We start from the raw sequence: 17,601 nt of genomic DNA on the forward strand, positions 1-17,601 counted from the left end.
TACAAAGAGACAGTTGAAATACAACCTAATGGCTCTAAGAAGTGTCGACCGAGTTCTTCTTCGGCGAGCTCATATACAGTATACGCATATGACAGGCAGTTATCGTCTGCCTCATGCAAGGTCAAAGTCATCAGAGGGAGAGAAGGGAAGGTCTGCTGTCCTCTCCGCTCACTATAACAGAAGATTATATCACATTAAAATTAACATAGAATACATTTTACAAGTGCAAAGGAATATATATTTATCTCTCTCTCTCTCTCTATATATATATATATATAGTATTTTTTTTATTAATATTTTTTATTTATTTATTTATTTTTAATTTGTTTTATAGTTTAAGCCTTAAAATACCGCGCTCATAGTAATCACATTGGAAAATTATAAATTACTGTAAAACCTTGTGAATTATATATGTATATAATAATTTTTTTTAGTTTTTTTTTTTATTTCCACAACGCTTTGGTATTTTACCAAAATGATAGATTACTGAAAACAAGATGACATTCGCCAAATTGTGACCTTTTGAGGTTTCGGCCCGACGGCAGCAATATATACTTTCCTAATATCAATTTCAATTTGAGATTCTCCTTCACATCCTGCCCTCTTTCTCATCCCCGCAGTTCCGGCCGCAGAACCCCTGGAGTTCGCTCAGTTCCCGTACTACCTGAACGGGCTGCGGCAAGCCGGCGACTTTGTGGAAGCCATCGAGAGCGTGCGCGCCATCTGCGACGAGTTTAGCGGCAAGGGCGTTTTCAACTACCCCAACGGATACCCCTTCCTCTTCTGGGAGCAGTACATCGGCCTCCGACATTGGTTCCTCCTGGCCATCAGCGTGGTGCTGGCGTGCACCTTCCTGGTTTGCGCTCTGCTCCTGCTCAACCCGTGGACCGCCGGCATCATTGTGAGTCCACCTTTCATATTTTCCACCTCAACGGCGCGATTAGCCCGCCTCCCTCCCGCTCGTCTTGCTCTCAAGCCGCTCCGCACAGCTCAATAACGTGGTCCGACGGGGGGGCCCCTTTGGCTCGGCGGAGGGCCGGTGCGCACACACATACGGGGGACCTTTGTCATTCTAATGTAGGCTGGGCCGGCCTCACAAAAGGGAATGCAAAGGAGCGAGAAAGACTTTGCCCTCCCGAAGCCTCTACCTCCAACTCCATCAGCGCTTTTGTCAGAGGGGGAACGAGAGGCTCGGGGACAGGACGGATCTGCCCAGTCGCGACCTTGGCCCGCTCGACCCATCCATCAGGGAGATGTGTGAGCCAGAAAAAGAGAGACAGTCTTGAGTTGTTAGAAAACGTTTCACACACAAGCTGGTGCCCCCCCCCCCCACCCCAAATAAATGCCATGTCCGCAGCCGTTTGAGGGGGTGGGCCGGAGCACAACAACAGTTGCGGCTTCTGCCGGAATGTGTTTAATTGGACTAAAATCAGACATACGTGCGTGCGTCGTCTCCATGCATCCGCCCGCCTTTGGAGGTTTTCAGTCAGCCTGGATGTGGTCGAGTAGTAAAACGTGCAGCCTGGTTACAAACGGCTTTTATCATTTTGCAATCCCGGCGAGGAGGCCCCAGCGGGATCAAAAAGCTCTCAGGAACTGCCTTCTGGTCGTCGCTTGCGCCAGCGGGGGTATCGTTTTTTTACGCATCGTAGTACACTAAACCCCGGTTTATCGCGAGGGATATGTTCCAAAATCGTCATATGAGGAGACCTTATAACTAACATCATTTCAATAGGTTTTACCCCTCCAACATTTCGCAACAATTTGCAACCAGAGAAAACACTTGCGGACATGAGTGTACCTTTAAGAGGCGGGGCCCGGTGGTGTAGAACGTGAGCTGTGCCTGACAGCAGCTCTGGGTGTGTGTTTTGTCTGTCATCTGAAAATTGCATCTGCGGCTGTGGCTCGCCTTTCCCATATGCAAGGGCATTACAGTGAATCCTGTAAAAAGTAACAAATATTGTTTGGAAAAATGCAATACAATGGCGTAACCAGGGGTGTAGTAGCCAATACATAAAAAATTAATTGTCGACAATTTTATACTTTGATAAGTAACGAATTACTTCTACAAGGCACCAACTTAGTTACTAACTCAATTTCCTTGGAAGATGTAATTATTTATTTTTCCAATTACTTTTTTTAAAAGTAACATGCCTAACACTGCCATTTAATGAATAGGTTTTGGCGCATGTCAGCATATAAAAATATCAGAATTACTTTGCTAAATAACTAATTACTTCTACAAAGCAGTAACTTAGTTACTAACTCAATTTCTTTGGAAGATGTATTTATTTATTTTTCCAATTACTTTTTTAAAAGTAACATGCCTAGCACCGCCATTCAATGATTAGGTTTTGGCGCATGTCAGCATATAAGATTACCAGAATTGCTTTGCTAAGTAACTAATTACTTTTGCAAGGCCGTAACATAATTACTAAAAACGTAGTTACTCAACTACTTTTTGGAAGAAGTAAGTAGCATGCCCAACACTGTTCATCGATGATTAGGTTTTAGCCCATGTCGGCGTATAAAAATATCAGAATTACTTTCCTGAGTAACTATTTACTTTTACAAGGTAGTAACTCGCTTACTTTTTGCAAGAAATAATCTATAACTATAATTCCGTTTTAGAAGTAATAAGCCCAAACACTGCCTACCGACAAATAGGCTTAGGTGCATGTCAGTATACAAAAATATCATTATTACTTTTCTGAGTAACTAATTACTTTACAAGGCAGTAACTGAGTTACTAAATCAATTACTTTTTGGAAGTGGTCATTTGTAACTGTAAGTAATTGCTTCTTTTTTTTTGGCACATGTTAACTGCCGTCCCCCATGAATATTCCCGGTCCGATTTGTGGCTCACTAATATTAACGGTCCGAGATACTTTCGGTCGCAAACAGGAGGGTTGCTATTGTCTCACTTTCTGTCAATCATTATGGGCACCTCTGTGGGAGGAAAAGGAAGGCGCATGGTGGGATGGAGAACTATTACCCCCGGGGCGGGTAATTTGACGCCATGCGTCCGAGACCCCGAGGTCAAAGATTGTGTGGGGTGAAAAGGCAAAAGAGCTCAAGTCAGTCCCGCACGTCACCTTTAATCTTCACGCCGTCTCGCTTCCATTCTTTCGTCGGGCTGATTCCCTCAACTCAACGCTCCCTTTTTTGGTGCCTTCAGGTGTTTATCCTGGCCATGATGACGGTGGAGCTGTTCGGCATCATGGGCTTGATCGGCATCAAACTGAGTGCCATCCCCGTGGTCATCCTCATCGCATCGGTGGGCATCGGCGTGGAGTTCACTGTTCACATTGCGCTGGTGAGAACCATTTTGCTCATTTACCCCAATCTCACTGCCCATTCCCTACTTGAAACCTCCTCGCTTCACATATAGGACACCATCCTGTAGCTCTACAACCCCCCCACACACACACATAAAATAAATCCAGGAATTCCGACGCGTGCCAAGCCTCGCCACCACAAGCGCGCGTTTTGTGCGATCGGCAAGATTTCCACCTCATTTCTCCTTTCCACCTTTCCCCTCCCCCCTTTTTTTTCTGCGGCAGGGCTTCCTGACAGCCATTGGCAACAGAAACAAGCGCTCGGCCGTGGCTCTGGAGCACATGTTTGCCCCGGTGGTCGACGGCGCCATTTCCACCCTGCTGGGCGTTCTCATGCTGGCGGGGTCCGAGTTTGACTTCATCATGAGGTGAGAAGCAAGTGTGTGCGTGGATCTGGGATGGCAAATTTACTCATGCTCTTAAATGGAAGTACAGATGGTTGTGTGTAAAAAAAAAAAAGAAAAAGAAAAAAGAAAGTACTGATTAAGCTCCTAGTAAAAGTAAAAAAGTAGAGACTCTGAAATGTGGTGTAAAGTGAATTCAGACTCTATATGTGCTCAACATCAGTTTTCCTGATTGCCGTGGCTAAAATGGTCTCTAATGACACACTTTGCCTTCTGGTACGAGTCATCCCACCCTTAATAATCAAGTTGTTGAGTGCTTTCGTTCATATCACGGTTATCCAGCACTATTGCAGTTTACTTAGTTATTACAAGGAGGCCCAAGCCTGTTAGCTTGTGAGCTAGCTGGTGAGGTATTGACATTGACAAAAGTCAAAATGGCGGTCATCCCAGTGAACGGAAGCGCTCCCCTCATTGGAAAACATTGGATCGCTGTAATTGGATTTGTGAGGATTATTTAAATGTCATTTGACTACTATCACAATTTGCCTGGTTTGTATGCTAGTCACGGGTAAAAGCAAGAAATTTCAGAATGTCATTTAAAGTGGTTGTCAGTTCGCCCTCTAGTGGACAAAATTTGTAACAACAATAATTTGACTGAAAACTGCTGTTTGTGTTCTGTTCTCACGGGCCAGATTGGATCCCATGACGGGCCAGTTACGGGCCCGTGGACCGTATGTTTGACATCCCTGGTTTACACCGTGTAAAGGAAGCATTTGTATTGCATTGCGTTGTGGAAATATCAGAAATGCCCGATAGTCGGAATTGTCAATTCCAGCATTCCATGTAGGGATGTTTAGGCAAAAGGAAGATGCTATGCTAACTAGCATACATTTTTCGGCGGGGTGTGATTTAAATTGTAATTACTTGATGGGTTTTTTTTTGCAATCATTTTAATCAAATTTGTCTGTGTGTCAAATTGACAAGACATTTATTTTCACTTTACATGAACTTTAAGTTAAAAAAAAAAGTACAAATGAATTGTGCAAATGAGCGTCACGTTTTCAAATAGGGCTAAATATGTTCCCATCGCTTTGCTAATGTTGTGAAATGAGTAAACGAGAGTTGCAAGCCTATTTTGACAAAATAAAGAGTAGAGAGAACAGATATCTTAACTGAAATGTAGGGAGCAAAAACAAATGTCGTCTTAGAAATAAATACTCAAGTAAAGTACTTAAGTACTCTACAACTACTTTGCTACTTCTACTTGTGTGACACCTTGAGAGAATGTTTTGACGTCGGCCTGGTGTGGAGCCAGTTGTCCTGTCTCACCCCGGGTTGCTAGGAAGCCTTGTGTGTGTGGGGGGGGGGGGGGGGGCAGAATTCCATGCAGGTGGCAGTGTTATACCCCTATTTAAGCACACACACATACACGAGCGCGGCAACAAACATGCACCTGGTTCCGTCACTCCGGACACACGCGCACGCACATGCATCCATCTCTCCGACCTCAGAACACACAACAAATGGGGAAAACATCAAGGGTGTGTAGCAGCTGCTCGTAAACATGGAAGTGTTCTCCTACCCACTGGGTGGTGTCTCTCCTACTCACACACACACACACACACACACACACACACATACACACGCGAGAATCTGTAAAAATTCCTATCATCTGTTTGGCACTCCCCGCCTCTGTATTGGGTGCCATAGTTAGTTAAAAAAAAAAGTGCTAAATTCGAACCGGTCAGGCAGTTAGATTGTGCGTGGGCCACCAACAGACACGGATGTCCCGTGTTGGTGTGCGTGCGCCCGTTTTCTACCACTGTTTCATGGTCAGAGTGGGGGAAAAAAAAAGACGGCAAATAGCTCAATGTTTTTCAGCTGAATGCGGTCTCGGGCCCAGAACCCAAAACCACAACCTTGAGCTCACAGACTGCAAGCAGGGCCTCCGTGACATAAAAAGCACAGTTTGTCTGCAGAAATGAAGGCGAGGGAGAAGAGAGGAGGAGATGTGCTGGGAGGGTGGCTTCCTTCCTTCCAGATGGAGGAGGAAAAGTGTAAACATGTACGGTGTATCCCCATTTATCACGGGGTACATTACAGACCCACCCACTATACTTTTTTTTTTTTTTAATGGCGTTTAAGTGGAAGTCAATGTTAAACATTTCTTGACAATAATGCTATATGTGACCTCACCAGTCTACTAAACATGACATTCTGATTAATAAATAACGACTAATTATTTATTATCTTCTGTGGATGAGCATCATTAACCACAAGCAAAACGGTTAGCAATCGAGATTAGCATTAGCGCGCTAGCTATTACCATTAACTCATTCACTGCCATTGACGGCGATAGACGTCAAAAAGTTCATTTGAACTATTTGTATTAGTATAACATTTTTTCCACTTTTGTTAACAAAAGTATGAAAACCTAGAAAACTTTTTTTTTATTGTACATTTCGAACAGAAATACAATTTTTGATTAATCATGAGTTAACTAGTGAAGTCATGCAATTAATTACAATTAAACATTTTAAACGCCTGACGTAATTTTAAAAAAAAATAAGAAAAGATTATTAAAACTTAGGGGCGTCAGGCGGTTACAATTTTTAATCATAATTAATCGCATGACTTCAGTAGAGAGTAGAAGGGAAAAGTCACAATCAATTTATTTCAGATCAAGTTGGGTTTTTTTTCAGCATGGAGCCGTTCTTTTGAGTGATAAAAGTGCCGCGAGTAGCGCGCTAATTAACATTAGCGTGTCAGACTGGAGTAGATCATTACAATTCCTTGCACATCTATAAATTGAAGCAAAAATCATTGTCAATCAAATCGTTTGCAATCAAAAATCGCCCCTTAATCGTAAAATCTATTCTGAGTCGAATCGCAGGCCCAAAAATCGGAGACATTCAAAGTAATCACCTCTAGTAATCACCAAATTGTCTATTAGCTTCATGCTAACATGTAATGGGGAAAAAACATATATGAGCTAAAGCAAATTAGCATTGATATGGGTGATAACTTTATAGCTACTTTTTAACAAACGGAGCAGGAACATTATTCATAAATTGGGGTCACTCTATGTTCATATTTGTTTGAATACTGTAAAAAAAAAAAATATATATATATATATATATATATATATATATATATATATATATATCTGCGATGAATATTTTCGGGAGTGACACAAAGCGGTCTGCGTATCTTTGTCGGAGGTCCTGTGATTGGTCGGGACGGGGCAGGGCTGGAGCTGACTAGCCACAGTCCAGTAAATAAGCTGCAAGTAAACATCTCCTGGCCTTGTAATACACTGAATAAACAGCACGCCTAATTCGACGCATTCAGTCCATAGCAGGCGCACGTGTACACACACACACACACACACACACACACACACACACACTTATCCACATACATGCACACGCGTAAACACCCCCTGCCCTCATTCTCACTCGCGACTCCCCAGACCCCGACGGCGAATGGAAAAGATTAAAGTTTATATAAACAAGAGAATTCCGACGCGCGAGACGCCGTTGGAGGTCCTCGCCGACGTCGGGTCTCGCGCGCTCTCGCCATCCTGCGTCTGTCTCACTCTCTCGCACTCTTGTTCTGAAGACGTGTAGTTGTAGTCCAGCTCAGATCTTGTCCTGCTCGGTTGAAACAGAATCCTTACAGCAAAAGCTGGAGAGTAGGCGGAGGGGGGTGGGGGGTGGTGGGGTGAAGCGGCAGGAAAACAGGCCAAAATCATAAAATATCATACTTGATATAGTTAGTGTGGCCATCAAAGAAAATGGTGTTAAATATCAATAATGTTCTTAGCTTGTTTTCTGTATTGTCTCCTCTCTAATTTTCTCGGGAGCTCTTTCTTGTCCCCCCCCCCCTTTCCTCCCCCCCTTTAGTTTTGCTGAGACTTACACAACACAAAAACGCACAACAGTGCGCGGAGGGAAGCGTTCTTGTAGCAACAGCCACAGCGGCATCAAAGGGTGTTTTGGTTGGAGTGAGCGGGAATCTGACCCCCACCCCCCCATCCCAGCACCCCTCCTTTGATACCCAAACACCGGGCTTCCGTTTAACTTCTTCTACATATAAGTAGATAGCTGAAGCTACAATAATTAATACAGTATGTCACACAGTGATGGAGAAATTTGGAACGTTTGGTTTTAGTGTTTTTAAGCTGGAAGAGGTGGTGACCAGGATGTGCAGGGTCCAAGAGATTTTTTTCCTGCCTTTGTGTTGGTTCTTGCAATGTGCAAGTCCCCAAAAGTGGGTGGGATATGTTAGATATTATTAACATTTTAATTCTTTATTTCATATATTAACCATGTTGAAATGTTTTATAGATGTGTAAAGTAGGTGAAATAGTGTTGAACTCAGTATAATTTGACCTTAACCTAAACCATACACTTTGATTAGTCTAAAATTCCTTCTCAGTGTGCGAAAACACATTCTGTTCTCAGAACAGAATCTGCCTCGAACACACCCACACACACTGACTCTGTTGGCATCATCGCTCACGGCCACTCTAAATCTAGTTCAACTTGTTTGTGAGATATTGTTTTGAGAAAAAGTACCCGGAGAGTATATTTCGTCTGGAGATCGGCACAGCTGCAAATCTGTTGTATAACGTGTTTTAAAAGGCGTCTCACTTTCCAAGCTCGATACTATAAGAAGCCTCTTCCGTAAGGGAGGGGGCACAATGGGCACTCTGAAAATTCCACCTCCTACGTGATGTTCAGGGTCGTCCCGATGTCCGGAGATCTCTGTTTTAATAAATCATCTTTGCAAAGGTGTTTTTTCTTACATTAAAAATATGTCTTCATATTTTTGGAACACGCAAAAGAGGAATAAATTTAACCTCATCAGATACTCCAGACGATCAACACAGCACACCTCACATAACCATATCTCCACCTTCCCCAGAACCAGAAGCTAGGCTAACTGCTAGCGTATTTACATTGCGGTTGCAGACTCATTTGCCGAGTTGTCCCGATTATCGTTCTGAATATCCCGTTGGTATTTCAGGTATTTCTTTGCCGTGTTGGCCATCCTGACCCTCCTGGGAATGCTCAACGGTTTGGTCCTGCTCCCAGTCCTCCTCTCCATGCTGGGCCCCCCCGCCGAGGCGGCCGCGTCCGACGACAGCGGGCGCCAGGCCACGCCTTCGCCCGAGCCGCCTCTGCCTCCGCCCATGGCTCACCACGGTTACTTCGCGGACCACCACGACCCCCGCCGGGCGTTCTCCGAGACGTCCGACTCGGAATACTACTCGGAGATGACGAGCACGTCGGGGATCGGCGAGGAGGATTACAAATACTGCGACCGCAGCGCGTACGGTGCGCCGCCTGCCACTTCGCACATTCTGCTGGAAGCCAGCAAGAATCCCAGTTTCCCCAAACTCACGGTACGCATGAAACCATTTATTAATGCTCGGAGTTTGTAGGTTTTCTACACTACCGATCCAAATTTTGTGATCACTCAGAAATGTTGTTTTTTGTTGTTGCGCACAGGAAGTTATTGAGCTCATTGTAGCTAACAGGCAGCTCCACTCGTTTACTTATCAACTCTTGTTGAAGCATCGTCTATAAATGGCTTTTTAGACACTATTACACGTGTAATGTAAATATAATGATATATGTGTAAGCTAAACACTAAAAGTGTTTGTTTACCTTAATTAAATGTAATTGCTAGCACGCTAATGCTAATCGCAATTGCTAACCGTTTAGCATAAACTAATTTTGTTTAATGATGCTCAACCACAGAAGATAATAAATAATTAGTCGTTATATCGGCACAATTCAACTCATGTAGCTATAATGATGTATGTGTGAACTAAATGGTACTTAGTGTTTGTTTACCTTTAACTTATTCACTGCCATTGACGGCCATAGACGTCAAAAATTCACTTGAACTATTTCTATTAGCTTCACCTTTTTTTTCCACTTTTGTTAACAAGAGTATGAAAAACCTAGAATTTTTTTATTGTATATTTATAGAACAGATATAAAATTTGTGATTAATTGTGAGTTAACTATAAAAGTCATGCAATTATTTACAATAAAAAAATGTAATCGTCTGACACCCCAATTTCTAATAATCGTTTCTTTTTTTATTAGGGACATCTGGCAATTAAACTTTTTAATTGTAATTAATCACATGACTTCCCTAGTTAACTCACGATTAATCACAAATTTTATATCTGTTCTAAATGTACAGTAAAAAAAAAAAAATCTAGGTTTTCATACTCTTGTTAACAAAAGTGGAAAAACATGTGAAACTAATAAATAGTTCAAATGAAATTTTTACTTCTATAGCCGTCAATGGCAGTGAATGAGTTAATGGTAATAGCTAGCACGCTAATGCTAATCGCTATTGCTAACCGTTTAGCATAAGCTAATTTTGTTGGTGTTTTAATCTATCCGCACAATTCCACTCATGTAGCTATAATGATGTATGTGTGAACTAAATGGTAGTTATTGTTTGTTTACCTTTTAATGGTAATACCTAGCGCGCTAATGCTAATCGCGATTGCTAACCTTTTAGTATACGCTAATTCTGTGGATGCTTTTATACAGATGTTACTAAATAATGTTTTACTAAATTCAACGCACGTTCAACCTTAGTGGATAAAAAAAAAAAAAATACATTTACTAATTTTTTCAATTGAATAATTGATAGGATAATCAATTTAAAAAAGATTTGATAATGACAGCCCTAATCTAGAAAAGATACCTTGAAATAAGGCCGGTATTGGTACTCGTCAATCCAATGAAAAACAGTCAATATAAATATCGTTGTTAAGGTGGCTGAAAATATTGTGAAAATCTTTCATTAAATGATGTGTATTTTCACGTTAGGTGGTGAGGCCGTCGAGGGAAGCCGGAGGACGGCTCGAACCGTCCAGTGACTCTTCACACAACCCTCAGTCACCTTTGAGCTCGCAGGTGACCTGCTGGGATGGACCCAAGCGGGACCAACAACAGCAGCAGCAGCAGCAGCTGCCAGGACAACAAAACTTACCTGGAGACAGAGCTCACCAGCCTGGGCGGACTTTCCCGAGTGGCCCCAGGCTACAGAGCCACAGAGGGCCTCAGCCAAACAGGACTAAAGGGCCCGCCAACTACGGCAATTCGGCAGCCGGGGGGGGGGGCCGTCACCATGGTGACGGCCACGGCCTCCGTGACGGTGGCCGTGCATCCGAGCCTGCCCGGAGCCACGTATCCGGGCTACATGCACGAAGGCTTCGACACGGACACGGAGTCGGACTGCTTCCAGGCCACTAAGAGGACTAAGTTTTCCTCGTACATGAGAGACTCGTTAGAGCTCCAGGATGTGGAATGTCCGCAGGATCAGATGACGCGACAGACCAGACAAGGTGAGATTTCATGTCATGTTTACATTAGAGGGAGAAAAAAAACACACATCCCACCGATGGAACCTACTGCCATCTAGTGGACAACCATTCAATTTTTCTGCTTGTCGCTCTAGAAAAACCTTTCCAAAAATCAAATTGACTCTTCTCTGGTGTTTTTCAGGCGGGTCGAGGATCCAGATGGCCAAAGAGAGCTAGAATCCTCCGCACACTCGTCTTCTGGAAACCGTACAAGGACGTCACATAGGATTTATTTGAAGGACATTATGTAAATCTATGAGTATATATTTTAATACAAAAAAAAAAGAAGAGGGAAGCTATTTAAAAGAGTACTGTATAACTTTGGGTATACTCGTTTGTTGTGCGGGGAAGATTTGTTTTGTTTTCTTGGCCCCCTGCATAGTGTATAGAATGAGAATAATAATGTGCTATATGTACAAAGTGTCCACACAGAGTGAGATCCTATTAAGATATTAGGCTATTGAACATACATGGTCAGTGTTTTATTTCTATTTGTATTATTATGTTGGGTTTTTTTGCTGCTACACAAAGTCATTTTAAGTGATTTGCCTTAAAAAAAAAAAATGCAGTAGCCCCTCTTCCGCCCTCTTAAAGCCACACACACACACACATAATATAATATTGTACTGTCTAACAGATTTCGTAACAATGTGCCTTCATCGTTATTTTCAATGCAGCATCCAGAGCTCAGTATTAAGTCCTTTGCAGTTTTGTCTACTTGAAGGTTTGGTTATTTGTGGCTGCACCTCACATTTAACACAATGGGAACGATAAGGGAGTCTTTTGATTTTGTTGTAACCCCGAGTGAGTTACCGATAAGCTATTAGTCACATTTTACAGCAGCTCTGCTTTTTTTTTGTTGTGGTTGATTTTCTGTTTTGTTTTGTTTTTCTTCAGTTCTTACAGAAATTGTCTCATCACTGCCAGTGTTATTTGCAGGGAAGATCTTTTCTGTATGTTTCAAATGGCAGCTTTGGTTTATTTTGTTTAAAAAAAAAAAAAGAAAAAGAAAAGTTGAGTAGCTACTGTGCAGTTGTGGAAAAGAATTTCATCCTACATAACCACCTTTGGCTGGAGGAGGTTGAGGGGACGCTCGTGCATTGTTTGTAGTTTAAAAAAAAATGTTAATGCCATGCCATATAAATTATTTATATTAAAATTTTATTTTTGTAGTTTGTACAGATGCTAGTATTTAGACTGAAGTTCTATTTTTAAAGAGTAAATATATATTATATATAAATATATCTATTTGTTGCTGAGTTTGATTTTCTTTTTGTTTGCATTTCGGAAAGTGGGGTCGTCATGTTGTTGTTGTGTTGGGGCAGTTGTTGAAGTATGAAGGTGTCACTTTCACACCTTGTCTCTCTCTCTTCCTTGGTTGCCCCCTTCCTTTGTCATTGTCCACGTCTAAAACACTGTGACTTCTGAAAACTATGCTCAAGAAACCCCTTGTGTGACCGCTATGTTCTCTCACCTGCTATAGAAAATTAACTAACAAAAATAAATTCAATGAAAAAAAAAAAAAGTTCCGTGTGTCTTTGCCATTTCTTGGTAGTAAAGTATAAACTTGTTTTTTAAGCTAATATTCTGCTACTATTATGTTGTAGGCATATATGGTAGGTAAATAATGAATCCATACAAAATATTCATCATTTCACATTTTTTATCATAGTAATAGACAGCATGTTGGTCACAAATGGAGACAACGGAACTTTTCCTGTTTGTTGACTTTGTCGCTAACATTCAACACTAGCTAAGGCAATTATGCTATTAGGTTAAAAAGCCGGAGCAAAAGTGATAGGAATCAAGTCACCACAAAAGCAAATCATTCAATTAGATGAATCAGGAAATGATGCCATTAAGCCAACGACACTGCATTACTGTACCTCCTTTAGTGTAATACTGCTGGACTATTTAACGTTAGCATCCAGGCTAATGCTCAACATTACTGTATGTAGACTACAGTATATTCATTGATGTAGCCTCTTTAGTTTCGTACCATGTCCTTGTTAGTTAAGAAATGCTAATTAGTCACTTTTAACATACAGAAACTGACATTTCCCACATTTTGCCGTTTGTGTGAAAAAGTATAAGTTAGCACTAGCATCCAGGCTAACCCTCATAACAGTAATAATGTTCCTTGATGTAGCCTCTTTAGTTTCTTACCGTGTCTTTTTTGGTTAAGAAATGCTAATTTGTCACTTTTAACATACAGAAACTGAAATTTTACACTTTTAATTCACTAATTGTGTGGAAAAAGTACAAGTTTAGCACAGGCTGCCAGGCTAATGCTCATCACAGCATTTCATTTATTATTTTTTATTTTTTTAGCCTCTTTAGTTTCTTATAATGTCTTTTTTGGTTAAGAAATAATAATTTGTCAATTTTATCATACAGAAACTAAAAATTCCAACTTTTACTACTTCTCTGTGTGGAAAAAGTACACGTAAGTTAGCACTTAGCGCGTACTAGCACCCAGGCTAACACTCATCACAGTATTTACTATTTATGTTCATTTATTTAACCTTTTTAGTTTCTTATAGTGTCCTTGTTGGTTAATGAATGCTAATTAGTCACTTTTAACATACAGAAACTGACATTTCCCACATTTTGCCGTTTGTGTGAAAAAGTATAAGTTAGCACTAGCATCCAGGCTAACCCTCATAACAGTAATAATGTTCCTTGATGTAGCTTCTTTAGTTTCTTACCGTGTCTTTTTTGGTTAAGAAATGCTAATTAGTCACTTTTAACATACAGAAACTGAAATTTTACACTTTTAATTCACTATTTGTGTGGAAAAATTACAAGTTTAGCACAGGCTGCCAGGCTAATGCTCATCACAGCATTTCATTTATTATTTTTTATTTTTTTAGCCTCTTTAGTTTCTTATAATGTCTTTTTTGGTTAAGAAATAATAATTTGTCAATTTTATCATACAGAAACTAAAAATTCCAACTTTTACTACTTCTCTGTGTGGAAAAAGTACACGTAAGTTAGCACTTAGCGCGTACTAGCACCCAGGCTTACACTCATCACAGTATTTAATATTTATGTTCATTTATTTAACCTTTTTAGTTTCTTATAGTGTCCTTGTTGGTTAATGAATGCTAATTAGTCACTTTTAACATACAGAAACTGAAATTTTACACTTTTAATTCACTATTTGTGTGGAAAAAGTACAAGTTTAGCACAGGCTGCCAGGCTAATGCTCATCACAGCATTTCATTTATTATTTTTTATTTTTTTAGCCTCTTTAGTTTCTTATAATGTCTTTTTTGGTTAAGAAATAATAATTTGTCAATTTTATCATACAGAAACTAAAAATTCCAACTTTTACTACTTCTCTGTGTGGAAAAAGTACACGTAAGTTAGCACTTAGCGCGTACTAGCACCCAGACTAACACTCATCACAGTATTTACTATTTATGTTCATTTATTTAACCTTTTTAGTTTCTTATAGTGTCCTTGTTGGTTAATGAATGCTAATTAGTCACTTTTAACATACAGAAACTGAAATTTCCCACATTTTGCTGTTTGTGCGGAAAAAGTACAAGTTAGCACTAGCATCCAGGCTAATGCTCATAACAGAATTATTGTTCCTTGATGTAGCCTCTTTAGTTTCTTACCATGTTCTTTTTGGTTACGAAAAAATAATTAGTCAATTTTAACATGCAGAAACTGAATATTACAACTTTTACTTCTCTGTCTGTGTGGACAAAGTAGAATATCTTGGAATATAGTTTTCTAAAAAATAAACATTAAAAATAATAATAATAATAATGTAATGTAGTTTCTTAATATTATATTGGCCTTGTTTTTGCCTGATTTAATGGTTTTAATGTGTTGCTTTCTAACTGTAACTCAAAATTTAGAGGTTTTCTTTTTATTTACAAAAACAAAAATCGGTTAAAAAACAAACTGGGCCGGCATATCACATTTGCTGGCTCACAAAAGCCAGTGAGACCGTTTGTGTCAAGCGTTTAAATGTGCAAATTGGCTTACTTTGTGTTTGACAAGCTTTCATCCTTGATGCTTAATCACACGATCCCACTTGAGACCCTCCGCAACGGGAACACACACAAACACAGTCAGCCTAAATTTGAACCATACACAAAACCTCTTCCATCCTTTCCTTCCGCGTACATAAATATAGCGTACACACACACTGGGCCCACCTGTGTAGATGAAAGGTAGAGGTTGTAAATTCCTGTCCTTCTCATACAACAGCAGCACGTTTGTCTGCATCTGATAGCGTCATCGTCATCCGACGCTTGAAGCAAAGCTCAAACGCGACGTTATTCTTCAAGTTGGCCTCCTTTTGATATTGATACATTATTTGGTTGTGCCTGGAAGTGCCAGTCATGTGTTTCGAAAGGTCGCCCGCTGTCGACTGTCAAAACAAATCAAGAAGACATTTGTGCCTTAATGACTGCGAATGTTAATTAATGAATTCCTCTTGCCTTCTTTTCATCCAACCATAATTTACTGCCTTCTTTCCTTCCTTCCTTTTTTAGGTTCATTCCCTCCTTCCTTCATTCTAGTTCCATCACTTTCTATCGTTCCTTCCACCATAATTCCTTCATTCCTTCCTTTCATGCATCTGTTTCCATCCTTACACTCATCCTTTCCTGGCTCTGTCCCTATCTTAATTCCTTCCTTCCTTCCTTCTTTCCTTGCCTCCTTTCTTCTTTTCCTTCCTTCTTTCCTCCCTTCCTTCCTTCCTTCCTTTTTTCCTCCCTCCCTCCCTTCCTTCCTTCATCCTTCCTTCCATCCATCCTTTCTTCCTTCCTTCCTTCCTTCCTTTCTTCCTTCATTCCTTTCTTCCTTTTTTCCTCCCTGCCTCCCTTCTTTCCTTTCTTCCTTCCTTCCTTCATTCGTTCCTTCCTTCCTCCTCCCTCCCTCCCTTCCTTCCTTCCTTTTTCCCTCCCTCCCTTGCTTCCTTCCTTCCTTCCTTCCTTGCTTCCTTCCATCCATAGATCCATACATCCATCAATTCCTTTCTTCAACCCTTTGAATCATTTTTTTCCATCCAAGCAACCTTTCTTTCCTTCCTAATTCCTTAACCCTTTTATCCTTACTAACCGTCACACCATTCTTGTTTTTTTTCATTCCCTCCATTATTTACCTTCCTTTCATACGGTGCAGCCTTGTTTCGTTCCTAACACCCATCCTTTTCATCATAATTGCTTCTTTCCCTCCATCTTCCTTCCATCCATCCATCCGTTTTCTCAACCGCTTTTCCTCACAAGGGTCGCGGGGGTGCTGTAGCCTATCCCAGCTGGCTTCGGGCAGTAGGCGGGGCACACCCTGAACTGGTTGCCAGCCAATCGCAGCCGTCTTCCTTCCTTTCATACTGTTCTTGTTTCCTTCCATACATCCTTCTTATCTTACACCCTTCCTTCATCACGATCCTCCTTCCTCCTTTCTGTCATTCATTCCATTCTTGCTTCATTCATCAAATATTTATTTCCTTCCTTCCTTCCCTTCTATCAGTTTCCCTTCCTACTTCCTCCCCTGCTGCTTCCTTTTCTTGCACCTTGTATTTCCTTGTGTTTCTTCCTTCCTTGAGTCCTTTCTTCCTTCTTTCATCACCGCCATCCTTCATTCCTTACTTCCATTCCTTTGAGACCATATAAAATGTGTGTTGTTTTTTTTGCTTCCTTCCTTCTTACATTGCATTCATCCTTCCTTTTTACCTTCCATCCATTGGACCTTCCTTCCCTCATTTGTTCCTTTCTTCCTCCCTCCCTTCTCTCTTTTCTCCCTTGCTTGCATAAGCCTAACCCTTCCTTTCTTCCTTCCTTCCTTCTTTTCTTACTTCCTACCTCTTGTACCATCATCCACCCCCACTTTATACCTTCAATAGTTCGTTTGTTCCTTCCTACCTTCCCTTTTCCTTCCTTCCTTCCTTTTTCCCTCCCCCCTCCCTCCAAATCCTCCCTCCCTCCCTTCCTCCCTTCCTTCATCTAAAATGTACTGTTATTTTCTGTTGCATGATACATCACATCAGAAAGAACATAACACACATAAAAGAGTGTGTGAGTGCGTGTGTGTGCGTGCGTGCAGATATTGCAGATAACACTACTGACCTGACATTGTGAAGGTGAGTTGAACAAAAGAGTGAACTTGTGATCTGTTGATGCTGCGTGTGAGTGTGTGCGTGTGTGTGTGCGTGTGTGTGTGTGTGAGCGTGCGTGTGCTTGTGTGTGCGCACTGCTAAGTGGGTGGCCTGAGGATGAGCGGCCATTGTTGGCTCAATTCAATAGGGCTGATTAGGAAAGAAAAGTGTGTGTTTAGGAGTGTGTTGGAAAACATGCAGCAGCGTGTGTGTGTGTGTGTGTGTGTGTGTGTGTGTGTATGCGTGCGTGTGTGTAATTTTGCACTAAGCAAGAAGCATGAAACAAGAAGAATGGGGGAATTGGAAAGAAAAGCCAACAAGAAAGGGTGACATACCACACATTCTTATTTAACATCAGCTTTCCCCTTGAGTATTAAAGAGTCTGAATATATTAATTTTGTT

General features: G+C 41.1%; 1 protein-coding gene across 1 annotated transcript in view; it reads left to right on the plus strand.

Annotated features, from left to right (window-relative positions):
- Positions 1-12,561, plus strand: part of ptch2 (patched 2) — a 45,996-nt gene extending 33,435 nt beyond the window's left edge. Inside the window, 7 exon segments of the mRNA XM_077559431.1 lie at positions 621-901; positions 3,179-3,316; positions 3,564-3,706; positions 8,714-9,092; positions 10,546-10,827; positions 10,829-11,063; positions 11,224-12,561. Of these exon segments, the coding sequence (XP_077415557.1) occupies positions 621-901; positions 3,179-3,316; positions 3,564-3,706; positions 8,714-9,092; positions 10,546-10,827; positions 10,829-11,063; positions 11,224-11,258 (1,493 nt within the window). The 3' untranslated portion in view covers positions 11,259-12,561.
- Positions 12,562-17,601: the final 5,040 nt, after the last annotated feature.

The sequence above is a fragment of the Vanacampus margaritifer genome, chromosome 2, assembly GCF_051991255.1.
Source record: "Vanacampus margaritifer isolate UIUO_Vmar chromosome 2, RoL_Vmar_1.0, whole genome shotgun sequence".
Classification (NCBI taxonomy): domain Eukaryota; kingdom Metazoa; phylum Chordata; class Actinopteri; order Syngnathiformes; family Syngnathidae; genus Vanacampus; species Vanacampus margaritifer.